Raw genomic sequence first — 26,481 nt, 5'->3', positions numbered from 1 at the left:
GAACAACAGACTGGTTCCAAATAGGAAAGGGAGTACGTCAAGGCTGTATATTTGTCACCCTGCTTTTTTAACTTATATGCAGGGTACATCCTGAGAAATGCTGGACTGGAAGAAGCACAATCTGGACTCAAGATTGCCGGGAGAAATATCAATAACCTCAGATATGCAGATGACACCACCCTTATGACAGAAAGTGAAGAGGAACTAAAAAGCCTTTTGATGAAAGTGAAAGAGAAGAGTGAAAAAGTTGGCTTAAAGCTCAACATTCAGAAAACCAAGATCATGGCATCTGGTCCCATCACGTCATGGGAAATAGATGGGGAAACTGTCAGACTCTTGTTTTGGCCTCCAAAATCACTGCAGATGGTGACTGCAGCCATGAAATTAAACGATACTTCTTGGAAGGAACTTTATGACCAACCTAGACAGCATATTCAAAAGGAGAGACATTGCTTTGCCAATAAAGGTCCATTAGGTCAAGGCTATAGTTTTTCCTTTGGTCATGTTTGTTTGTGAGAGTTGGACTGTGAAGAAAGCTGAGTGCTGAAGAATTGATGCTTTTGAACTGTGGTATTGGAGAAGACTCTTGAGAGTCCCTTGGACTGAAAGGAGATCCGACCAGTCCATCCTAAAGGAGATTGGTACTGGGTGTTCATTGGAAGGTCTGATGCTGAAGCTGAAACTCCCAGTACTTTGGCCACCTGATGTGAAGAGTTGACTCACTGGAAAAGACTTTGATGCTGGGAGGGATTGGGGGCAGGAGGAGAAGGGGACGACAGAGGATGAGATGGCTGGATGGCATCACGGACTTGATGGACGTGAGTCTGAGTGAACTCCGGGAGTTAGTGATCGACAGGGAGGCCTGGCGTGCTGCGGTTCATGGGGTCGCAGAGTCGGACATGACTGAGCGACTGAACTGAACTTTATCTAGTGACTTTATTATAAACGGTTATGTTGCTGTGTGTTGATTGAGTTTCACTAGTGACTCAGTGGATAAGAATCCGCCTGCCAGTGCAGGAGACGCAGGTTCAGTCCCTGGGTGGGAAGGATCGCTTGGAGCAGGTAATGGCAATCCACTTCGGTATTTTTACCTGGAAAATCCCATGGGTAGAGGACCCTGTAGGGCTTCAGTCCATGGAGTCGCTAAAGAGTTGAACGTGACTGAACAGGTAAATAACAACAACAGATGCATTGATTGGAATGATTTCATTAGAAAAATTATTGTACTTGTGCTGATAGGTACTGTAAGTCTAGGGGAACTGCATACAAGGTGCTGTGTTTTAGATTATAGTTCACATATTTTGTGGTCTAATTGCTAATGATTTGAACCTTTTTAATTGACAATTTTTTATAAAAAGAAAGTTCCTGTAAAGACTGTTATATTTTCCTTACTCTTTGTGTTTCTTATAAGTTGGCAAAGGACTAATATTGCATGTGGCCTGTTATTTTTGAAATAAGAGACTTTTTTTCCTCTCTTGTTTCTCTGGTCTAGTTCCCTAACCTTTAACCACCCTGTTAACAGATGTTCATTTTATCCTTCTGGTCTGTCATTTTGAATAACTTTTTCAAAAAGGCCACCTTGTAACAGTGACTTAAATTTTCTCATGACGGTGTCATTTAGAATTATATAACTTTTATTCATCATGAGAGTTTTGATTTTTGAAGTGCCTTTTGTCTTTTGGGTTGAGTTCATATCTATCTATAATAGGGCATGGAGAGCCTACCTGCACTTGTATCTTCCAGACTCCTTAGCTTAATTTTTCATTGGTTGACAATACCTTGTGAAGCACATAAAGCAGGTTATCTTTTACTTGAGAGTGGTTTAGTTTAGGGACCCATGGATTTGGGTGCACCTAATAGATTTGAGTTTAAACTGTAGATTTGCCTTTTGATACTGTTGGACAATTTGCTTAACCGTCTCAGTCTCAGTTCCTCAGCCTTAAAATGGAGACTGCTCATATGCTTTTTACCTTGTAGGGCTGATATAAATATTAAAGTGTATGATTAGTGCCTTTGTACAATGTGTGGTACATAGGGGATCAAAAATGGAGGCTTACCTGTCAAGGTGACGATTTTAGAGGACTGGTCATGTAATTGTGTATGATACAGTAGCAGTGTTTGAGCCCAGATCTTGTGCATTGCTGGCAGATTCTTTACCATCTGAGCTATGAGGGAAGCCCCTATAATTTATATGAATAGTTTCTTAAATGAATTATCTGGGAATGAAGCACCTGGGATGAATCAGGGTCAACTTTTCAGTTGAAACACACTCTTAAGAGCTTGGATTTAATTCTTAGCAACCAAAGGGTGCATAGTAGCTGTGGTCTTAGTAGCTGCTTGCCTAGAGCCTGATAGAGAGACAGCCCTATGGCAAGTTGTCTGTTTTAAATGAGCAGTCTTGCTGTGCTGCAGCTATGGAGAATGATGGGGAGCTGTTTATATGCCCCATCAGAAGTACTGAGAATCATAATTGGGTCATTAGTCATTTATTTATTTGACAAATGTTTGAGACCTTACTATCCAGCACTATGATATACTCTAGGAATACAGCAGAGGATATCTGCCTTCAAGGAACATATAGTTACAAAATAGCCAAATGGTGAGCCAGGAGGCAAAACTGCTGTAATGTGGTACAGTGTAATTAGTCCAAGCTTGGCAAAGGATTGAGAAGGAGTAGAGGTGGAGGTCAAGATCCGGGAGGGTTTCCTGCACAAGGTGCTGTTTAAGCTGAATGTATAGTGAGAGTAGAGGCTTTAAGAAGTTAGGGATGGTATTTTAAAAATTTCATTCCAAGAGTTCAGCATCTTATTTCTGAAAATAGGTTACTCAGTGGGGTTGGTTGATATTTCTAGCAGAGGTGGGAAATCAGATTTCAGAGATCCTTTCTTTCTGTCAGTGTTATGGAGTTTGGGGACTAGCTACTTTGTGCTCTGGAAGATGAGAGTCCAGGATCACTCTTGGAAGCTGAGGGCCTTTGGTTCTTAGAGTTGTAGAACATTATCAGCAGTGTATGTATTGAGTTCTAAAAATTTGGTTACAATAAATATTTGTTGACCGAATAGCAGATGGGATTGGCACGATTTAACCCACTCCAGCCTTAAGACTTAATATCTGAGAGGCTCAGAGATTGGGTGAGCTAATAAATAGTACCAAGAGCACTAAGCTTTGGAATCAGGCAACTGGCTTAATAACATAAATTATTAAGCATACATAAATGTGAATTCATGTCTTAGCTCTGTCACTTACCCTATTGGATTCCAAATAACTTCATGTCTCTGTTAAGCACTTTAAAGACATTATTGTTTAGTTTCAAAACAAGTCTTGTTGAAGCCTATAATTCTTCCAAGGATGAGGAACCCAAGACTCAGATGAGTTACATGCTAATTTTTTTTTATATGTGTGTGAGTATCTGTCTGCCAGTGAAGGAGACACAAGAGACATGGGTTTGACCTCTGAGTTGGGAAGATCCCCTGAGAAGGAAATGGCAACTGGCTCCAGTATTCTTGTTTCGGAAATCCCATGGACAGAGGAGTCTGGGGGGCTACAGTCCATGGGTTTGCAAAGAGTTGGACACGACTGAGTGCATATGCACACACACACACACAAACACAGATGCATATGAGGGAGTATTAGTTTTACACTTTGTTTGGGATGAAGGAAGCCTTCCTGGAGAGGTGGCATTTGAGATCAGTGGGCCTTTTTGGCAGATGATTTATAGCAGAGTGAACCACCAAGAGCTCCAGTTCTGTAGATCGGTGGTCTGGCCAGTCCTGGCTTTGCCACTGACTAGTGCTTGATCGCATATTAGTTATTTCACTCCTTTGGACTATTGTTTCCTCTGTAAAATTGATATGATCATGTTTCCATTAGAGATTTTTGAGGATTGAATGAAGTAATGCATTTAAGATGCTTAACCAAGTGCTTGGCATACATAAAGTTCTTGCTGTTATTACTGTGGCATCATCATTAACATTGATAAGGATTGGTGGGGAAGTCTTTTCAGGCAGAGAAAATTTTGTCTTTTCCATTCTCCTGACTTGATAAAATACCAAGTTTTAATAAATGAGCCTAGTTGTATTTTTCCATTTATGAATCACACATTGAATTATTGTGATTTAGATTTTGTGATTTGCAGAATTTGTTGCAAAAAAACCCCAAACAAACCAAAAAACCCAACAGAACAGCAGTCACAAGCTCATGGTATTGTATTGCTGTCCCTTGAGTTCAGGACTTATTGTCATTAGGTTGGAAGGATAATCTTTCCTCTTTATATAACTCTGTACTTTACAGAGTACAGCTTCCACAACTGTTAGTCAGTTGATCCTAACAGTAGCCTCATGAGGCATGTAGGGGAGGTAGGGCAAGAGGATTTCAGGAAGCAGAATCCACAGGACTGAGAGGCCTTTATGCTGTTAGTGGCCATTCCAGCATTCTGACCCTGGTCTCCTGACTTACACTTTGCTTCTTTTTCTTTAGTTTCCTGTGAATAGAAGTCGTTCAGCAGACTTGAGTTATGTTTAGTCACTGACATGACCTTGTCAGTGTTATCTAATTTGAGCCTTCTGTTTTCCATCTGTCAAATGATGAGACTTTGAACCACACAGGATTATCTGTGATGCTGAATTTACTTTGTGTAATGCTTTATAAGATTTGCTTTGTGCAAACTACTATGTATAAAATAAATAAGAAGGTCCTGTTGTATAGCCCAGGCACTATATTCAGTATCTTGTAATAACCTGTAATGAGAATATGAAAAGTATATTTGAATAATTAAATCACCCTGCTGTACACCAGAAATTAACACAACTTTGTAAATCAACTATACTTCAATTAAAAAAAAGTTGCTTTGTATAATGTTGTAGGAGAATGTGTATTAAGATGCAACTTTATTCATTAATTAGTATCTTATTTGCCTAGTGATAATGTCAGTAGGAAATATTCCTAATTCAGTGTTGCTTTTTATGTTCTTATCCTGCTTATTTAAGGATAATATCTTTGATAGTGATGTGAAGACTTCATCTTGCAAAAATGTAGGAGATCTGGGAGTGTTTGGATGAATGAATAATAACACTTCACAGAACAACTGAATTCATTTTTCACATCACTACTTGTGTTGCGTTACTTGGTTTTTCCCTTTTGTCCGTCTCTGTCTCTCTCTCTCTCTCTGCTTAATATTACTCAGATGGTTGAACACTTTAAACCTTTTCAGCTAATAACAAAATACATCATTTTAGAAGTTTGAGGTTTGTTTCCTATTGGAAATTTATATGAGGGGATGCTTTTTACATCTGAATATCATTTGTTCATAAGTGTTTATCAGTTATTTATATACTGTCTTTGTGAACCTCTGTCAGAGGTAGGTGAATATATTGTTCTATAAATACCATATTAATTGGAAATTACAAAATGTAGAGTAGAGGTTCAGTTCAGTTCAGTTGCTCAGTTGTATTTGACTGTGACCCCATGGACTGCAGCATGCCAGAGTAGAGGTTAAGTAGAACAAATTATTTTTATACTCTTATTCTTTCTTGAAGTATTAAATATATACATATGCATTTGTTTATTAAGTTGTTGAGTTATTATGAAAACCCTAATTTTAAGTTGTCTGATAACTGAGAAAATCTGTGTTAAGGAAGAAATTTTGCATTTTACCTGTCTTTTTCTGTATGATAGGTTGGATAAAATTACTGAGGATAACTTGAAAGTGCCATTTATGAGTAAGAAGACTCTTTTTAGTTGGCATCTATATTTTAAGAGGTAGGTGAGAAAGAAGTCATCCTGTGAAAAGTACGGATATTTTCTGTGGATCATGGACGTTTTTGTTCCCTTTCTGGTATGTGGCAAACTAAGAGCAGTTACATTGCAGTTTCACAAGTGCTGTTGTGCTGAGTATACCGTGAGTCAGGGTGTAGTTACGTGATAACTTAGGATACTATATCAGAAATTCATATTTTTTATTACCCACATGAGGAAAACAGTTTAATAAGTGTTTGCACTAGAGTGGATTTGACTTAAATAAAAAAAATTATACGCCAGTTAGGAAGATCAAAACTCAATTTAGTAGAAAATTTAACATAGGCTAAGAAGCTTTTTTAAAAATTGGATAAGTGCACCGAATTGGGTAATGGATTAGACATAAACCTTGTTTATGACATGCTCTCATTTGCCAATGGATAGTCTGTTTTTGTATTATTATTTTTTAAAAATTTATCTGTTTTTGGCTGCACTGGGTCATTGTTGCTGCGTGCGTCGTCTTTTCTCTAGTTGTGGCAAGTGGACGCTACTCTGCTAGTCTTGGTTGCAGTGCATGGGCTTCCCACTGCAGTGGCTTCCTTGCAGCAGAGACGGGCTCTAGGTGTAGCTGCAGGAGGTGCAGCTCAGGCTCTAGACTGAGGGTTCAGTAGTTGTGGCGCATGGGCTTAGTTCCCCTGTGGCAGGTGGAGTTTCCCTGGACCAGGGATCAAACCAGTGTCTCCTGCTTTGCCAGGTGGATTCTCATCTACTGTACCACCAAGGGAGGTTCCTGTTTTTGTATTATTTTTTAAAATTTAATAAGCTTCTGTGAACCCACCATCAGAACAAAAGTTAATCCTTAATAACCTACATCTGACTTCATAGAGTATTCTCTATGAAGTCTCCCTGCATTGGTTCTCCCAGCTACCCCTATCCCAGTGCCTTCCTGCGATAGCATTCTCAGCTTGAATTCTGTATTCACCATCCCCTTGTTTCTGGTTTTGTGTATAGCTTTATCATATCTTTATAGATTCTTAGATAGTGTATCTTTTTATTTGGTTTTAATTTTACAAAAAAGATACTCTATATGTAGCCATTTGGGACATAGTATTTTTACTTAGTATTGCATTGCTGAGGTTTATCCATATTGCTGTATGTCTCTATAGTTCCTTCACATTGCTGAATAACAATCCAGTGCATTAATGTACCATAGTGTATTCATTTATTCTTCTGTGAATGGGCATTTTGCATGTTTTCCAGGATTTTGCTTTTTTGCACAGTTTTGCTATGAACATGTTAATGTGCATGTCTTGTCTCTGTATGTGTGTAAATTTCTCTTTGTGTTTACCTAGGAGTCAGATCTCTGAGTATGGGATTATTTGATTTGTGGAAATTATGCCAAACATTTTTTCCCATCTACCTATAAAAGACTTTATGGATATATTTCCTTTTCAACACTTAATATTGCCAGACTTAATTTTTACAGCTTTCGTGGATATAAAGTGGTTTTCATTTTTATTGGTCTTGTGGTTTCCCCACCTTGTGAAAAGGTTATGACTTTTTTCTCCCCCCTCTTCTGAGTTGTCTGTGCTTTTCTTTTGGATTTTAAGTCATCTTTCTATATTTTTGATACTTCTGTTGGATGTATGTTTTCCAGAAGTCTTTCCAGTTTTGTAGCTAATTCTTTCAACTTTCTTTGGGGTGTTTTTTTTGATGAGCAAAAGTTCTAGATTTTAATATACTCATATTTTGTAGTCAACACTTTTGTGTTTTTAAGGAATCCTCTGCCTTTTTTTCACTTCATATGCCAATATCTGTTTATGTTAAAGCTGACATGTAAAGTCCTGAGATTGCAATGATAGAATAACAGTGAAGGAAGAAGATAGTTAGAAAAGTGAAAGCAGAATGAAGAGCATATTAGAATATGTGTGTGTGTGCTCTGTTGTGGCCAACTGTTGTGACCAAGTGATGTGGCCATCATTCCCCTCTTCACTCACTGTGTTCCATCCACACTACTATCCTTGCTGTTTCTCAAACAGTGCACACAATCCCCACCCTTGAAGCCTAGCTATGAATAGTTTATCCCTGACATCCACACAATTCCTCTGCTTCTTTAGGTGCCTGCTCAAACGTCACCTCATTATGAGCCCAACTCTGATTACCCTATATAAAATAGCAACCCCTCCTCCAAAACACCTCTGATCCTGTTGTCTCCGTATAGGGTTTACTACTGGCATTTGATATCTTTACTTTGCTTAATCTTTGTTTTGGACATATAGAGCAGTTCTGGCACCCAAGGAGAAACGCAAATGAATTTCTCAAAATATTTTCTCATACACCATCACATTCTATTCTTACAACAGCCCTGAAAATTAGTGAAAAAATACAATGGTATAATTTTTTTTATAAACTTCTAAAATGCTAAAGCACAAATATACAAACACGTTAAATGACGTTAAATATTGTCTGTGATCACACATTGTTAGAGCTGTCCCTAGAATTTGGGCTGGGTCTCTAGCAACTTTGCAATTCATAGTACTGTGTCTAAAGATCAGGTATATATTTAATTTTGCAGAGTGATCTTTAAAAGATTTAGTTCTTTAAATCATGATCAAACATGAAGTAAAGGCTGAACTATATGTGCCACATTACCTATTTATTGTCTTCTCACTAAGTGGCTGTGATAGAAGGTCATCAGAGTATCTTTAGAATTTACAGATCCTGGGACAACAAAGGATTGCGGGGGAATGAATGTGCCAGTAAGCAGTATTCTCTGCCCTACTGTGCCCAAGACAGCACACGTTAGTGTAAACCAGCACCTTGGTAATAAACAAGATTCAGACACTGTGTTTGGTTTTCAAAAGACTTTTTGTTGTTCTACAGAACAGAGCATCACAAAGAAACCGTATCTGGAGACAGAATGGACAAGAGTATTTCCCTTAGTTAGGTTTGCAAAATGATTTCAAAACCTGCAATCTAGTTATAAATGAGGAGTAATGTTTAAAAAAAAAACACACCAATTTTAAAACAAAAGTCATTTTGTTTTCACCTTAGCAAAATAAACAATGTCTTAAATGTCAAAAACTGCATAAATTCAAGTATTACTTACATCAATACAGAAAATTTTTCATATACAACAGTGCTAAAAATGAAGAAATATATCAGATTCCTCAATAATATAACAATTTAATTTCCAGCCTCTTGCTAGCACTCATTCTCCCTTTCTGGCATACTCTGCCACAGTTGGAAACTGTGTATCTAGGTCAGAAAAGACAAGCAGCTTTTCAGAACAGCTCAATATCTTTGGCACAACTGTTGATATTATAATTCAGCCCTTTCACAAACTCCTTTTAAAATACAACCTGTTGTAAATCACACGATTAGTACTGCACAGACAATACAGTAGTCTAATATTTATGAAAAGCCACTGGAAAAAATACTAAAATGCTAGATTTAGAAAACTGATGAAAAACATGAGACAGGCAACACAGTGTAATCAGTGTAAGAGCAACGGATTTAGGGTCAGAAGACGTGCCTTCTAATTCCAACTCTGCTACAGTAAGCTGTCCAATTTTAAATAAATTTCAACCTCTCTGAGCCTCAATGCTTTCATTTACAAAAATAAAAGGGTTAGACTACACCTAGATTACTTTTTAGGTACCATCTGTTTAAAACATGATTCCATGATAAACTGGAAATCTACAAGTATATTTTATATGACACTGCTTAAATGTATTCCTTAAAAGTATATATTTTCACAGTGTAATCAAATAGTGCAGATTCATGTTGATATTTGGTAGAAACCAATATAATACTGTAAAGCAATTATCCTTCAGTTAAAAATAAATAAATACAAATAGTGTAGCTAAAACTAAAAAAACATAATTGAAAAATCTGAATGCTGAAAAGCTGATAACATTATGGAATTATTTCTGGGGGTTGATAATGAAGTGTGGGTTTCTTTTGGGAGAGTGGTAGATATATTCTGTACAGAGATTAGTGTATATAATAAAGTATTTACAGATGAAATTAAGTGAAAATCTGGGATCTTCTCTAAAATAATCTAGTTGAGGGGACGAGGGAGAGTGAAGTAAGTAAGGCTGGCCATATGTTAATAATTACTGAAAACTGATGACATATTTCTCTGTACTTCACAGGGGTTCTCTCCAGTTGTAGAGGTTTGAACATTTCTGTAATAAGGTTTTTAAACAGGAAAAAATTTATCAAGAATCTAAACAAACAAATTTCAACTTTGTATCTGTAGTAAAATGAGATTGTCATGTCATATTTTCTTCAGTACAACAACCGTGTCTGCTTTAGAGAATCCACGATGTAACTGTGCAAACCAAAGCAGGTAAAATTATAAAAGGATAAAACCAGTGAAGGAAGCAATTCAGTAATAATTGATAGTAAAAAATGTGGATATACTACAAGCAACAATACGTTCTGAGAAACTCCAGTACATAAAACACAGTAGGGAAGTCGCTCAGTCGTGTCCGACTCTTTGCGACCCCATAGACTGTAGCCTGCCAGGCTCCTCTGTCCGTGGGATTCTCCAGCAACAGTACTCACTACAGCATTTTTCATAGTTGCAAAATACTGGAAACCTAAATGTCCATCAGCAAGAAAATGAAGATATAAACTATACAGTAAATGAACTACGGTGATACATTTTACCATCTAAATTCAAAACAAGGTTGAGTGAAAAGGTTAAAGTTGCAGAATAATAAGTACAAAATGATGGCTTTTATTTAATCTTGATAATGTATAAAATATTCCATATAATTTATAGATAGAAACACACACACTTCTTTCAGTATAAACATCCAACACAACACACAAAAAATTCAAGAGTAGTTATCCCTGGGAAAAGAGGGATCAGGGAGGGATACACACACAGTACTTATCTGAGATATTATTTCTTAGAAGAACAATCTGAAGCAAATTTGGCAAAACATTAATATGTAAGAAAAGCTGTGTATGGTAAGTATACAGTTTTTTTTGTTAACATTCTATTTTGTCTGTATGCATGAAATGTAAATTTATTTTGTAAATTCAAAATACTGTTTAAATTTAAAATATTCAGAAACAAAAGGAATCTTGCCTGGTCCTCTTAAACAGGAAAGTACCTTAGCTCTAGCTCTAGCCTTTGGGGATTAACAACTTTTTCAATTTAAACTAAATACTGACATTGGACATAAGACCCTAGGAAGCTCCCTCATCAAGAAAAATTATAAGGTTTTTTTTTTTTTTAAAGTGGAATGAGACACATTCTTACATAGAATTTGACTAGGGGAACGACCAAAGACTTTCAAAGTATCAGAGTGTGTAAGCTAAAGCCACTGTCACTGTTAGAAAGGTCCCAAAGCGTTACAGGAGGCAATACTCCTCAGAAACATTCCAATTTTAAATAAAAAGGCAAGTAATACTTGTGTTGGGGTATCTATGGAAAGTCTAAGGTATTTCCCAAGTTTCTCTAACCTGGCAGAACTCAACCTCCAAGTTCTGTCACCCCTGTAGATTTTGTCTTATCAGCTTTTGCTATAGGAAGATCTAGATTTGGCCATAGACATTGTTATGGGAGGGCTTCCCCAAGGGCCCAGCAGTAAAGAACCAGCCCACCAATGCAGGAGACATGGGTTCAAGCCCTCGGTTGGGAAGATCCCCTGGAGGAGATATGACAGCCCACTCTAGTATTCTTGCCAGGAGAATCCCATGGACACAGGATCCCTTGGGGGCTACAGTCCATGGGGTCACAAACAGTTGGATGGGGGGATGAGACCAAGAAGTTAATGGGAATCAGATTATTGGAGATTTGTAGGCCATTATTAGATGTTTGGGGCTTCCCTGGTGGCTCAGACAGTAAAGTGTCTGTCTGCAATGCAGGAGACCGGGGTTCGATCCCTGGGTTGGGAAGATTCCCTGGAGAAGGAAATGGCAGCCCACTCCAGTATTCTGGCGTGGAAAATCCCATGGATGGTGGAGCCTGGTAGGCTACAGTCCATGGGGTTGCAAAAAGTCCGACCTGACTGAGCGACTTCACTTTCACTTTCACTCATTAGATGTTTACTCAGAAACCAAAAGCCATTGGAAGGTTCTGAGCAGAGAAATGACATGACCTAATTAAAAGAAAACTTTTAATTTTATAATGGAATATAGTTGATTTACAGTGTTGTGTTTCAGGTGTACAGCAAAGTGACCCAGTTATGCATATACATATACCCTTCAAATTCTTTTTTCATATAGGTTATTACAGAGCATTGAGTAGATTTCCCTGTGCTATACAGTAGATCCTTGTTGATTATCTATTTTATAAACAGTATGTATATATTAATCCCAACCTTGTAATTTATTCCTCCCCCTAACCTTTCTCCTTTGGTAACTATAAGTTTGTTTTCCAAGTAAGTGAATCTGTATCTGTTCTACAGTAAGTTCATTTGTATCATTTTTTTAGATTTCACACAGAAGTGATATTATACGATATTTGTCTTTGCCTGTCTATCCTTCTCTTAGTAGGATAATCTCTACGTCCATCAGTGTTGCTGCAAACAGCATTATTTCATTCTTTTTTTGTGTGAATAATGTTCTGTTGTGGGCTGCCCAGGTGGTGCAGTGGTAAAGACTCCACCTGTTAATGCAGGAGATGCAAGAGATGTGGGTTCAATTCCTAGGTGGAAAAAACCCCCTGGAGTAGGAAATGGCAATCTGTTCTAGTGTTCTTGCCTGAAAATTCCATGGACAGAGGAGCCTGGCAGGCTGCAGTCCATGGGGTCGCAAAAGAATTGGACATGACTGAACAACTGAGGACAATATTCCACTGTATATATGTACCACATTTCTTTTATTTGTCCATCTGTCGAGGGACATTGAGGTTGCTTCCTTGTCTTGGCTGTTACTGAGAATGAACTTAAGGTGGGGAAGCAAAAGAACAAGGTAAAGGTGAAGGGTTTTGTGATGGATTAGATGTGGGTGTGAGAGGAAGAGAGGTGTCAAGGATGACTCTAAGTTTTTGACCTGAGCTTTTGGATGATGGGGTAGTAGACTTCTGAGAGAGGGGCGACCAGGAGTGGTAAAGTTTTTTTTTGTTTGTAAAGTTTGTTTTTGTTGTGTTTTTTTGAGGGACAGATCAGGAGTTGATTTGAGACACATTAAGTTTAAGATGTTTATTAGATATTTAGGTGAGTATGTTGGTTATGTATTTGAATGGAGTCTGGAACTCAGGGAGGTATAAATTTGGGAGTCCTCAGTGTATACATGGTATTTAAAGCATCAAGCCTGGATGATCCTGCCAAGGGAATGGTCTAAGATAGTAAAGAGATTAAAGGTGAGGCCTGTGTCCAGAGGCATTCTAACATTTAGATTGTGGAGATAATAAAGAAAGGAGAGTAATTTATGAAGTAGGAAGAGAGTGGTGTACTGAGTGGGAGCCAGGGGAGGTAAAAGGTTTAAGTGTGGAGAAGTCAGCTATGTCACCAGTTGCTGAAGGTAGACTAAAAGCAAGGACTGAGAATTGTTCACGGCACTAAAACACCGTGGAAGTCCTGTGGGACCTGACAAGAACTGTTTGAGTGAAGCATTGGGGTAAGAGGCTGATTGAGGTGAGTTTAAGAGAGAATGGGAGAAGAGGAAATGGAAACCAAAGTATAAACTCAAAGAATTATGCCCTAAGACAGGCACAGAAACAGGCCATGGGGAGGCAAGAATCAAAGAAAGTTATTCGAGAGGACAGGGATGATTACTGGAGTGATATTCTTTTTTGATTTTTTGTTTTGACCACCTGCATGGTATGCAGAACTAGCATGGTATGCAAAACGTCCCTTAGGGAATTCAACCTGTATCCCTTTCAAAGGAAGCATGGAGTCTTGGCCACTGGACCACTGGGGAAATCCTGGAGTGACATTCTTGAGGATTTGAGTAGAGAGATTTCCACTAGATAGGAATAGGGACAATTTATTTGTAATAACAGGAAGGAAAGAATAATACATGGGAAAAGATACAGCAAGGTTGATATTTTGCTTGAAATAGGAAGCAGTCAAACCATTCAATCTGAAAGGAAATCAACCCCAAATATTCAGTTGGAAGGACTGATGCTGAAGCTGAAGCTGAAGCTCTCATACTTTTGGCCGCCTGATGTGAGGAGCCAACTTAATTGGAAAAGACCCTGATGCTGGGAAAGATTGAAGGCAAGAGGAGAACGGGCGACAAAGGATGAGATGGTTGGATGGCATCACCATCTCAATGGACATGAGTTTGAGCAAACTCCAGGGGATGGTGAAGGACAGGGAAGCCTGGCGTGCTGCAGTCCATAGGGTCGCAAAGAGTCGGACACAACTTAGTGACCGAAGAACAACAGTAAAGGAAGCGGAAGGAATCTGAGGATTTGGAAAGAAGATATAGATGTGAAGAGATGAAAGAAGATGTGAAGTTATACTTAGGAAAGTGGGAAGTAAATATTTGTTTTCATTGAGTCTCCTTGGATATTGCAGGATGTTTAGCAAATGCCAGGGTTCTACCTTGTGACAGCCAGAACACTTTACCTCACATTTGTAAATCCATGAAGGTTGCGGTACCACTCCTGCTTGGATTGGAAACTGTTGGTTATGCCTTTAAAGGTTAGATCATGAATTTGGAAGGGAAAAAAAAAAAAACTATTGTGTGATCCGCCCCTGCCCCTACCCCCTGCCCCGCCCCAATTTCCAGTGTTACTGGTGGGATATAGTTAAAAAGGTTGGGATTTTGCCAGGATAGGATAACAAAGGGGATTGCTGGTGAAAGTGAGTGATAAATGATGGACTGTGTAACTTCAGTGAGATAAAGACAAAAATGAGGGCATGCAAAGGGTGGAGGGACTGAAAAGTGCTGGGGTTAGTAGCTTGTGGGCCCTGGTGGGGAGTGGGTGCCTGAAAGGAGATGAGAACATTGGAGGAATGGAGTAGAATCATTGGAGAATCCAGAATTTTAGAAGGATCATTTATCTGGTTATGGAACTTACGAAAAATTAGGCCAGGAGTTAGAGGTGAGTTAAGTACTAATAAAGTCCTGAAGGAGTGGGAGAGTGTTTGGGGGATTAATCTAAGATGGGTGAAATAAGTCCAATAAATAGTAGAAATTGTGCTTATGGAAGAAGAGTCTGAAATTCCCTGTAAGTCACTATAATGATGACAGCCATGCAAATGTGTGGGAAGAGAAGGTGACCTTTCAAATGGAGGCTTCTAAGTTATGGCTCTCTCTAACGAAAGAGAAATCTAGGGTTAAATTCAAATTTTTATTGAGCCTGTCCTGAGTGCAGGGCATGGTACTGGATGCTGTGGAGATAAAGGTAAGTAATTTCATTAAGGAACTTATGATAAAAATAATGAAAACTGAGTAAGAGAAGTGTCATAAAGGAAGTTGGAAAAGGACTGGATGACTCAAGAAGATATTATATTAACCTCAAGTATTAAGTAAGGCTTCCTGGAAGGGTAGATTTGGGATGGACATTTGATGACTAGAACAAGGACAGATCATGGTGGAGCAGAGGTTGCAGTCTAGATAAGGGAAAGGGTTAATGTGAAGCTTAGTGTTAGCACATTGCATGGTATTCTGGGGAAGATTCATTATTTTCTCTTTGGTTGGAACTATAATGATGAGAGAAATGACAGGGACAGAATTGCATGTGTGTTGTATTATGAAGGGCCTTGGTGACACCCATCATCTCAGTGGATAGCAGTTGTTCAGCTAATGAGTAGTCATTGAAGGTTTTAAAGGGGAGCTCGATATTCTCAGAGTTTTCACCAAAGATGGGCTGAAGCAGGGATAGAATAGTTTAGGAGAGGATTAATTCTTGTAGTAAAACATGGCAAAACTATACACAGTAGAGATCAAATTGCCAACATCCGCTGGGTCATCGAAAAAGCAAGAGAGTTCCAGAAAAACATCTATTTCTGCTTTATTGACTATGCCAAAGCCTTTGACTGTGTGGATCACAAGAAACTGTGGAAAATTCTGAAAGAGATGGGAATATCAGACCACCTGACCTGCCTCTTGAGAAACCTGTATGCCAGTCAGGAAGCAACAGTTAGAACTGGACATGGAACAACAGACTGATTCCAAATAGGAAAAGGAGAACGTAAAGGCTGTGTATTGTCACCCTACTTATTTAACTTATATGCAGAGTACCTCATGAGAAACGCTGGGCTGGAGGAAGCACAAGCTGGACTCAAGATTGCCGGGAGAAATTTCAATAACCTCAGATATGCAGATGACACCACCTTTATGGTAGAAAGTGAAGAAGAGCTAAAGAGCATCTTGATGAAAGTGAAAGAGGAGAGTGAAAAAGTTGGCTTAAAGCTCAGCATTCAGAAAATGAAGATCATGGCATCCGGTCCCATTACTTCATGACAAATAGATGGGGAAATGGGAAACAGTGGCTGGCTTTATTTTGGGGGGCTCCAAAATCACTGCAGATGGTGACTGCAGCCATGAAATTAAAAGACGCTTACTCCTTGGAAGGAACGTTATGACCAACCTAGACAGCATATTCAAAAGCAGAGACATTACTTTGTCAGCAAAGGTCTGTCTAGTCAAGGCTGTGGTTTTTCCAGTGGTCATGTATGGATGTGAGAGTTGAACTGTGAAGAAAGCTGAGTGCCGAAGAATCAATGCTTTTGAACTGTGGTGTTGGAGAAGACTCTTGAGAGTCCCTTGGACTGCAAGGAGATCCAACCAGTCCATCCTAAAGGAGATCAGTCCTGGGTGTTTATTGGTAGGACTGATTTTCAAACTGAAACTCCGATACTTCGGCCACCTGATGTGAAGAGCTGACTCATTTGAAAAGACCCTGATGCTGTGAAAGATTCAGGGCAGGAGGAGAAGGGGACGACAGAAGATGAGATGGTTGGATGGCATCACCGACTCAATGGACATGAGTTTGACTGGATTCCGGGAGTTGGTGATGGACAGGGAGACCTGGCTTGGTGCGGTTCATGGGGTCGCAAAGAGTCGGACACGACTGAACGACTGAACTGAACTGATACACGGTAGTGTACAAGACTTCCAAATCTTTGAATTATAAACATCCTTAGTAGTAAAAGAAAGAATGAGACTCAGGATTTCCATTCTTATGCTATATCAGGAGCTTGCTTCATTTATGTTTTCTTTACTTGACTTTCAGAACAGCACAGTCTTCATTTTCCTATCTCTCAGGCCACTTTGCTAACTCTAGTTGTGCCTCTTTTTCCTTTTCCATGTTCATTAATCATCAGCCTTTGGTGATCTTGTGGCTTTACATACTACCTATATGCTGAAAAGCACCAAATTTGTATCCTGATCTAGACCTCTCCTCTCAACTCTAGGTTCATATCCTGTTACCTACTTGGCTATCTAATAATTATCTCAAATTCAACATGTCCAAAACTGAATTCCTGATCTTCATCCCAAAACCTCCTCTGCATTCACCTTCCATAACTCAGTTGTTCAAACCAAAAACCTAGAAGTCAGTCCTGAGGCCTCCATTTCACTCCCACTCCACATCCATTCTACTAAGAAGACCTGCCATCTTTCCCTTCAGAAAGTATCCATACTCTGATTGCTAAACTTTCTTAGCGATACACCCTTCCTTCCACCCTTGCCCTCTTTACTATGTATTTCAACATAGCAATCATGGTGATCTTTTTAAGACGTAGTCAGATATTGTCACTTCTCTATTCAAAGCAGTCTAAGTGTGTCTCACTCAGTAGAAGCCATAATCGTTAAAGTGACTAGAAAGACCTTCTGTATTAGGAGTTGACAAACTATGGCCCTGGGACCACTTTGATCCACTGCCTGTTTTTGCATGAGCTGTGGGCTAAGAGTTGATTTTTATGTTTTTAAATGGTTAAAAAACTGGTATTTTGTGAAATGAACATTAGATGAAGTTGAAGTTTCAGTGCCTATAAATACATAAAAGTTGAATTGGAATACAGCCACACCCAATTGTTTGCATACTGTCTTATGGCTGCATGTGCACTGCAGAGGCAGAGTTGAGTAGTAGAGACCTTCTGGTTCCAAAGCCTAATGTACTTTTTACCTGGTCCTTTAAAGAAAAAGTTTGCCAGCTTCTGCCCTGTGTGGTCTGGTCCCTTGCTTCCACCCGCAGTCCTCACTGCCCTTCTCTCCTCACTCGCCCTGCTTCAGCCTCCAGCCGCAGTGGTCTCCTTGTTGTGTCTCCATCTGACCAGGTACATTGTTTTTCCCCTGCCAGGAATACTCATTCCTGAGATCTCTGCATGGCTCATGCCCTTGCCCCATCAAGGTTTACTCAGGCATCAGCTTCGCAATGAAGACCAACCATAATCCTACCCTCCTCTGTGTAGTATCTGCATGTATTTGTGCTGTCCCCTCCTTTCTTCCCCATAGGACTTCACACTTTCTCACATGCTGTTTAGATTACTTATTTTTACATTTATTGTTTTTTGGTTGTTTCCCCCACTCTGAACTTAGAGTTGGAATTTTTGTCTGTTTTGTTCACTGATCCAGTCTAAGGACCTAGAGCAGTGGCTGGCTTATTACAGATGTTCAATGAAGAGTTGTTGAGATGCACTGAATTATTGGTTCTTTAACCAAATGAGTCATCTGACTGGTGGATACAGCTCTGTCATTCTGTCCCTGTTGTCAGGAATGGGGAAGGGCTAGTGTGTGTGCCTTCAGTGAGGAGATACGTTTTCTAGTTACCACTTCCTTGAACGGGTTACTTGATAACATCTTTTCCATTCTGCTCACTGATAGTAAGTGTTCAGAAAGCTTTCTGATTGACCTAGCCGGCTTGCACAGTTCATCTTATGTTAGGAGTGCAGCTGTCCTGCCATCTTTGTTTACACTATTAGTTGAGTAGAGACCTTTTTGCCTGTGTCCAGTGTTGAAAGGCTTGAAATGATGTGGTGGGATTGAACTTTTCCATTATGATAGGTGTTGCCAGGTAGGAATGAAAAGCTGGATTTTTGGAGTAGGTGTATGTAATTTATGGGTTTTCCAGTTTAGCTTTCTCATATGTGCCTTTTTAATATAGAAAATAAAAGGAAATTTACAGAGGAAAATACTGAAATTCATTATTTTTTTTCAAGTTAGTATTGTACAGAAACTTAATGCCACCATGTAGGAAAAGTTTATTTGAAGGGATTTGGAAGAATTAATGAATTTATATGTATTTACTCTTCTTTTAATGTATCTGAATTGGTTCATTTTTGTATGCCTTGTACTATCAAGCACAGTACCAAGTACAGAATAGATGATAAATATGTATTTACTAGTAAATCTCTTTATCTTAAACTAATCCTCTTGGTGTATCAGTGAGATGCCTTTTTCTTATTTTCTATTTGCCCATCTTTAATATAGTGAACAATAATGACAAACCTAGACAGTGTATTAAAAAACAGAGACATCACTTTGCCCACAAAGGTCACATATAGTCAAGTCTATGGTTTTTCCAGTAGTCATGTTTGGATTTGAGAGTTGGACCATAAAGAAGGCTGAGTGCAGAAGAATTGATGCTTTTGAACTGAGGTGTTGGAGAAGACTGTTGAATCCCTTGGACTGTGCAGAGATGAAACCAGTCTATCCTAAAGGAAATGAACCCTGAATATTCATTGGAAGGACTAATGCTGAGGCTGAAGCTCCAGTATTTTGGCCACCTGATGTGAAGAGTTGACTCATTGGAAAAGACCCTGAGGCAGGAAGAGAAGGGGACGATAGACAAAAAGATGGTTGGATGTCATCACTGACTCACTGGACATGAGTTTGAGCAAGCTCTGGGAGATGGTGAAGGACAGGGAGGCCTGGTGTTGCTGCAGTCCATGGGGTTGCAGCAAGCTGTACATGACTGAGTGGCTGAACAACAAAATAGTTTTCTGGTGATGTGTGTAGGCTTTTCCATGTATAGTACCATGCCATCTGCAGATAGTGACAGGTCTACTTGTTCCTTTCCAATTTGAATTATCTTTATTTCTTTTTCTTCTCTGATAGCTGTGGCTAGGGTTTCTAAAATGATGTTGAATAAAAGTGGCAAATATGGGCCCAGAGCTTGATGTTTGGGTAGGGTGTTTACTCTCCATACTAATGACTGAAAAGTGCTGTTGGTGATCCATAATTTCTCCACTATGTCAGCTTTTTTTTTTTTTTTTTAATATTTATTTGGTTGCATTTGTTCTTAGTTGTGGCACATGGGCAGAACACCCAGGCTCAGTACTTGCAGAACTCTGGCTTAGTTGCTCCATTGTATGTGAGATCTTAGTTCCCTGACGAGGGACCAAACCTGCATACTCTCCTTTGCAAGGTTGACTGTTAAACCACTAGACCACCAGGCAAGTCCCACTACATCAACTCTTACTTAGCATTCTTCTCTCTTTCTCTGTTTTCAACCAACTTTCATGATACGTTTGACTTACTGGTTTTACCTTTTTATAGAGAGCAGCTTGTGGATTTTGTTTTCACTTCTTACGTAAATGTACAGCAGTCTTTGGCTGCAGGATTCACAGCCAAGTACTGAATGGTTGAATCCTCTAGAATGGGGTAAGGTTGGAAATAGGAAATGCAAAAAACTGCAAGTAGTATAGTTTGATGTTTATACAAAAGATAAAATTCTAGTGACAGAGTGGTCTTTGAAATGTCTCTTACCATTAATCATGTTTTAGTTTGTGTCGTAACTTTGTTGTATAAAAGGACCCTGTGATTTGCAGTATATGTATGTTCCCTCTTTACTTTGATTTGATATATGGAGGAATCTAAGTTCCATCTATTTTTGTTCAGTCACTTAGTCATGTCTGACTCTTTGTGACCCCATGCACAGCAGTATGCTGGGCTTCCCTGTCCTTCACTATCTCCCAGAGTTTGTTCAAACTCATGTCCATTGAGTTGATGATGTCATCTCATCCTGTTGTCCCCGTCTCCTCCTATCCTCAATCTTTCCATAACTAGTTGTTATGTAACTTAAAAAAGTCAATCTTCACTGGCTTATTTCAGGTGGATTTTGTAAGTCAGAGTCAGGGAAGTTGGTTATAAGATGTGAATTGTGTTGCATGTAGGTCATAACTTAGTATCATCTGACTGTGAATGTGGATCTGTTTTTTTCATTTGTAGTATTGGGTAGAGTTAAATGTCACCTTTAACTTTGCTGGTCCTAAAAATTCAAAAAGGATCTTTTCTTCTTTAAGAGAGTAGCTGTTAAGAAATTATTGTAGATAAAAGTGAAAAGGGGATTTCCTTGTTTAAGGGAAAATTTAAAGGAAGTATTCTTGCCTGGAAAATTCCATGGACAAAGGACCCTGGTGGGCTACAGTCCACGGGGTTGCAAGGGGTCAGACACCACTGAACGCACAACACACAACAGTGAGATGGAGAGGAACCTGTTTCTTGTGGGTGTTCATGTCTTCTGTGGTGTGTATTTCTCCTGATAGTCATGCAATGTATATGTTCTATTTTAATAGTCTCTAGTTTCTCTTCCTTTCTTTCTGTTTTTTACAGCTGGCTTGTATATAAGGACCTCAGCAGTGTTCAGAAAAGCTTATTTTTACCTTACCTGGAATAAAATCTCATAAAAGTGGAACATAGGGGTAATAGAATGAGTCTTAGGCCTCTGGGCAGAAATATGCGTGGGATTCTGGTGACAGCCATTCATGGGTAATGGAATAAGGACTGAGTGAATATTCAGCATAGCACTGCATATAGGTTGAGAGGGCAGTAAAGTCTCTAGGGAGTTAGGAGAGGAGAGCCAAAAAAGCATGTTTAATTTTAGGCCTGAAATGATTAAAGAAGAGACATTGTTCCAACATATATTGTAAGTCTGATGGCAGTGTCAAATGGAAAAGCCTCTTGGTTACAAGCAAAGGTGTTATATTTCCAGGTGTCCTTATCAACTTTTCAGATAGGCCTGACTGATGACAATTTCTGTTGAAAATCTCATGGTTAATTGCAACATTTTCCCCACCAATAGTAGTAGTACATTTTCTGGTTGTATTTCTTTACTGAATCTGTGTTTGTTAATGTATTCATCTCATTAAATACAAGTCAGTTGTGTGCCACTTTGTGGCTACCAAAAAAGTTATTTCTCTAGTCATATCACTTAGGCTCTTGGGCCCAGGCCTTCAAAGGATGTTTTAGCTTTTGTTTAAAATAAGTAATTTTCCACTCTAAAGATTGTTCTGTTTTATTCAGTAATATGTTTATGGGTTTCACCCTCTGATATGAAACTAATCATAAATAAGCATTTTTGAAAAGTTGTTTTTCTTTTTTTCTTGCAAGTGTACTCTAAAGAACAAGCCTTCAGATATCTTTGCCATATTGACTCTGAGCCATCAGGGGACTCAGGCTTATGAGGAGGTACTGTCACACAAAGCAGTGTCTAGTGAAGACGACAAGAAAGAGGGGAAAGGATCGGAAGAAGAAGCTAAAATACTATAGAAAACCATGGTAGGTTATCATTTATAATTCCTTAATTTAGTTACCAGAGAGCTCAGTGATTTAAAGTTGAAACTATTAACAGTGAAGGCAAGTAAAAACAGTGGTGTTAATTTTTGGCTCCAGTGCATCAGCTGAAGATGCCGTTCTACTATTTAAGTAAAGCGAATGAGTTCAGATTTATTACGAGCCCTTTAAACCACAAGATGGAGCCCCATGAGCCTGCAGTCCATAAATTATTAAATACAAAGGAGGGAATGCTCATAAATAATATTTTTTTAATAAAACTGGTATTAGCAAACTGATACAAATGGCTAAGGTGACCTCGAACTTGAAATTATGTAATTTTTCTCTAGCCTTCTACCTGAAGCTCAGTGTTTTAAAGTCCTGAACCAGTTCTTTAAGTAATGATTTGAAGGCTTTGCAGTTTATAAAATGTGTGTGTATTTAACTGAAAAAGACACCTTTTTTTTCCACCTGCTCAGAGGTTAAAGCGTCTGCCTGCAACTCAGGAGACCTGGGTTCGATCCCTGGGTCAGGAAGATCCCCTGGAGAAGGAAATGGCAACCCACTCCAGTATTCCTGCCTGGAGAATCCCATGGACTGCGGAGCCTGGTGGGCTGTAGTCCACAGGGTCGCAAAGAGTTGGACATGACTGAGCGACTTCATTTTCACTTTCTTTTGATTTTAAAATAATACGGTCAAATATTGAGTGTATTGAGGATACTGAACTGAATATCGTAGAAACCTTAGTTTTTGTGGAAAGTTCATACTTAAATTGAATTAATTTTTTAATTGGTAAAATATGCTGAAATTTTTTGCCTCCTATTTTGGTTCTGAAGGATATGTGATTTCCCCCGCCCCCACTAAGTGTTAGTGAGAAAAGGCTTAAAAAAAAGATGTGTGGGGAAAAGCACAAAATATTAATCATCTGTGTTTTTGAAATATGTTGTTTAGCAAGTCTGAAGGTATTTCTTTAAGAAAGATTTTATTTAAAAAAAAATTTGTTCTAGCAACTTAATTGACTTGCTCGATAAAGAAGGAACTCTACTAATATTTTAATTGTGAATGGTGGGGAAAAATGTTAACTTGGGATGGATTTTCTCTGTCATTTAGTTTTATGGTGAGCTGTGATGAATGACACTATAACTTATATTTCTTCCCATATGAAATGAATTATTTGCCTCTTCAGCTTATTTATCTGTTGCAGTCTAGATATTCTTACTGCTTAAATACATTATATATATCACTTGTCATAGTTGGTGAAAATTCTTTTCCTAGTTTATTCATTTTAAATGTAGCTTGTTCATTTTGCTGTGTAGTGGTACAAGTGTCTTGATGGTATTTGTAAATTTGGAGATATTCAAAGGTTTTTGGATGTGTGACTCATGAGTGTGAAGGATCTACTCTATTAAAATTTCATGAAATTCATTCTATTTCTAGGTGCTAATCTGCTCCACTGATTTCTGGGCCAGCATGTCATTTTAATTATTGCTTTTTAAATTTTTGATGTTTTATTTTAGCATAATGGTACCACCCATCCACCTTTGTAGAATAGTTCTTAATGCTGTCATTGATCCCTCCCCTACCCCCATGAGCTTTAAAATTATTTTTGTGAAGTATTAAAATGAATCTATCTTGAGGGAATTTTGTTTGAGAATGTGTATATATTTGTAAATTAGTTTGGGAAATTAATTCTTTTACAATATTTATTTCCCCCATTTTGGAAGCTGGAATATCTCCTACTAATCTATTTTAAAAATTAAAGCATCACACCAAAGGTTTGAATGCCAAAAAGTAAGTAATATTCTGATGTGGCCCATAGTTTTACTGTCTTGTTCACATATAACTTTGTATTTTATATTATTATATTACAAAATCTCAATTTTTCAAAGTACAGACGTATTCAGCAGTTTGGAAAGGAATGACTGGGTATCATGAGTCACCTGTACGCATTTCTAGATACTCTGCTGAAACTCGGAAGTGTCTGTTTCTTGCCAGTAATGTGTGATATGGATGACCTTTTTTGATGTGATATTGAAAACACATCTATTCAGCTAAAAGGTGAAATATACGTAATACTGAATGTGATATGTGTGAACTTTTCCAAAACATGAATGAATGATTTAAGGTTTTCTGGCGTGGCGTTCAGTAGGGTGGGTTTTTACTTCCTTTCTTGAGCAGTTTTTTTGTTGTTTCAATGTTAACTGTTTCACAGCAGTTTGACATAGCTAATCACAACAGTTATTAGCTGTGACTTGACTAAAATATATTTGTAAGTCATCCTTTTCAGGTACCATTTCTCGAAGTAATAGTTTTCTTTCATCTTCTGACAGAGATCTATCAGATCTTTTGCTAATGATGATCGCCATGTAATGGTGAAACATTCGACAATTTATCCATCTCCGGAGGAACTTGAAGCTGTTCAGAATATGGTATCTACCGTTGAGTGTGCTCTTAAACATGTCTCAGATTGGCTGGATGAAACAAGTAAAGGCACAAAAGCAGAGGGTGAGACAGAAGTAAAGAAGGAAGAAGCCGTAGACACCTATTCCAAGTAAGTGTGACCTGACCTTTGTATGACAATTTACTTGTAGTGCCTAGAAAAGTCCAGGGTCCCATCCCACTGGGTTACACTTGGTATGCCGTGGTCTTTGGGTTTTCTCATTTATATGACTGTAAACAAGGGAGTAAATGTGGAATTTTTATGAGTTAAATTTGAAGGGAGAGTAGAAGAGGAATAATGATTAGATGAGAGAAACGGGAGAGAGATGTTCAGGACCCTTTTAAAAAGGGGTATAAGCCCTTTACGAAAAACCCTCTATTTTAGAGATTGTGATATGTCATTTTTTTCATGTGTTGGTTTAGTTTCCTAAATTCAGAAATAAACACTAGTTTTTTTTTTTTTTTTATCTCTGGGGAAGTTGTAAAATGTCATTTTTTCAGGTGTTTAAAAATCCTGATGTAGAAGAAAGAGTGCAGGAGAATGTCCTCCAAAGGTATTTTTGACTGTATCTTCCTTGTTGACTCCCAGGATCCAGTGTAGAGTCTTGCATGTAGTACCTGCTCATTGGGTATTGAGTGAATGGCCTAATGGGAGCCAGAGCCTTCAGCTATTACAGCAGTGCTTCCAGTGCTGCTCCAGAAGTGAGTTGTGAGTGAGATAAAGCTGAGTGAGAACTAGGAAACTATTTATGCCTTGCTAAACTTAGAGTTACTGTTTTGAGCAATGTCACTATGATTGGAGTAAGAATATAGTTTACTTTGAAAGATGAAGCTCATTTGACTGCATTGTATTAGTAGGATTAAGAACATTACTTTGACTACAACTGGTAAATTGAGGATAGAAGTTACAGAATTTTTTTCTCAGCCTTTCAATTCTAAATCAGTGTGATAAGTAGATAAAGAATAGTGAGAAAGTATTGATAAATCGATTTCTTTAACTGAAAGATAGTGTAACCTTTCCATCTTCAGATGAAAGAAAATCAGTATCTGTTTTTAGCTGAAGATTATATTTTCTTGACTTTGTTAACTTATTATAGGTAATATATACATTAGCCATAGATTTGTCAGCTTGAAGTTTCTTGGCAATAATTCATTTTTTCTTGCATATGATAAGTTTAAAAAAGATACTGTCAAATATACAGTTCACTGGTAATTAGTAGTATCATCCAATAATGAAGCTGTTTGTATCTCAGTCCCCCCACAAGTTAAATAGCCATAAATTCCTTATTTATAGATTAACTGATTGGCCACACCGCAGGGCTTGTGTAATCTTAGTTCTCAAACCAGGAATTGAATCTGGGCCACGGCAGTGAAAGTGCAGAGTCTTAACAACTGGATCACTAGGGAATTCCTGCATTCCGTGTTTAAGTTGCATGTTGGAATGTGTTTATACCATTTATTGTGGTAAAACTTCTATGATTTGCTGGTTTTACTATTTCTAAGTATTTTTCAGCGAAGTCAGTCCTTTTAAATACATCTCTTTGCTGTCAAGGCTGAACAGACTCTTGGAAAGTGCTCCAGTAGACACTTGCTGAACTGGATCAGGTTGCTGAGTCGTCAAGATGTTTAAAACATGTACTGTGTGCTTTGTTTGAATTTTTAAATAGTGTTGTGTGGACTCTGTAAAGTGTTTCCAGTTTGTGAAACATTCCTGAGTTGAGCCCTTGGGTGTGATTCTTCCCGTGTGGTAGAGCTTAAGGTGTAGAATGATTGTGTCCATATTTTATATAAAACAGAGGCAGGCATGGCTTCCAGACAGAGCTGTTGTGGTCATAGACACGAATTATGCTCCTGATGTGTGCTAAGCCCTGCAGAGGGCCCAGAGACAGGGAGGGC

General features: G+C 38.4%; 1 protein-coding gene across 3 annotated transcripts in view; it reads left to right on the top strand.

Moving 5' to 3' along the window:
* The window catches only part of LOC120851972 (spermatid perinuclear RNA binding protein), a 145,136-nt gene that overhangs the window by 58,853 nt on the left and 59,802 nt on the right, over positions 1-26,481 (top strand). For all 3 annotated transcript variants that reach the window (XM_040225086.1, XM_040225084.1, XM_040225085.1), the window contains exons 2-3: positions 21,985-22,152; positions 24,477-24,697. In XM_040225086.1, coding sequence (XP_040081020.1) covers positions 22,150-22,152; positions 24,477-24,697 — 224 coding nt within the window. In that variant the 5' untranslated portion in view covers positions 21,985-22,149. The remainder of the gene's footprint in view (positions 1-21,984; positions 22,153-24,476; positions 24,698-26,481) is intronic.

Source organism: Oryx dammah, unplaced genomic scaffold (genome assembly GCF_014754425.2).
Source record: "Oryx dammah isolate SB20612 unplaced genomic scaffold, SCBI_Odam_1.1 HiC_scaffold_25, whole genome shotgun sequence".
In the NCBI taxonomy this organism is placed as follows: domain Eukaryota; kingdom Metazoa; phylum Chordata; class Mammalia; order Artiodactyla; family Bovidae; genus Oryx; species Oryx dammah.
This window is presented reverse-complemented; position numbering and strand designations above follow the sequence as displayed.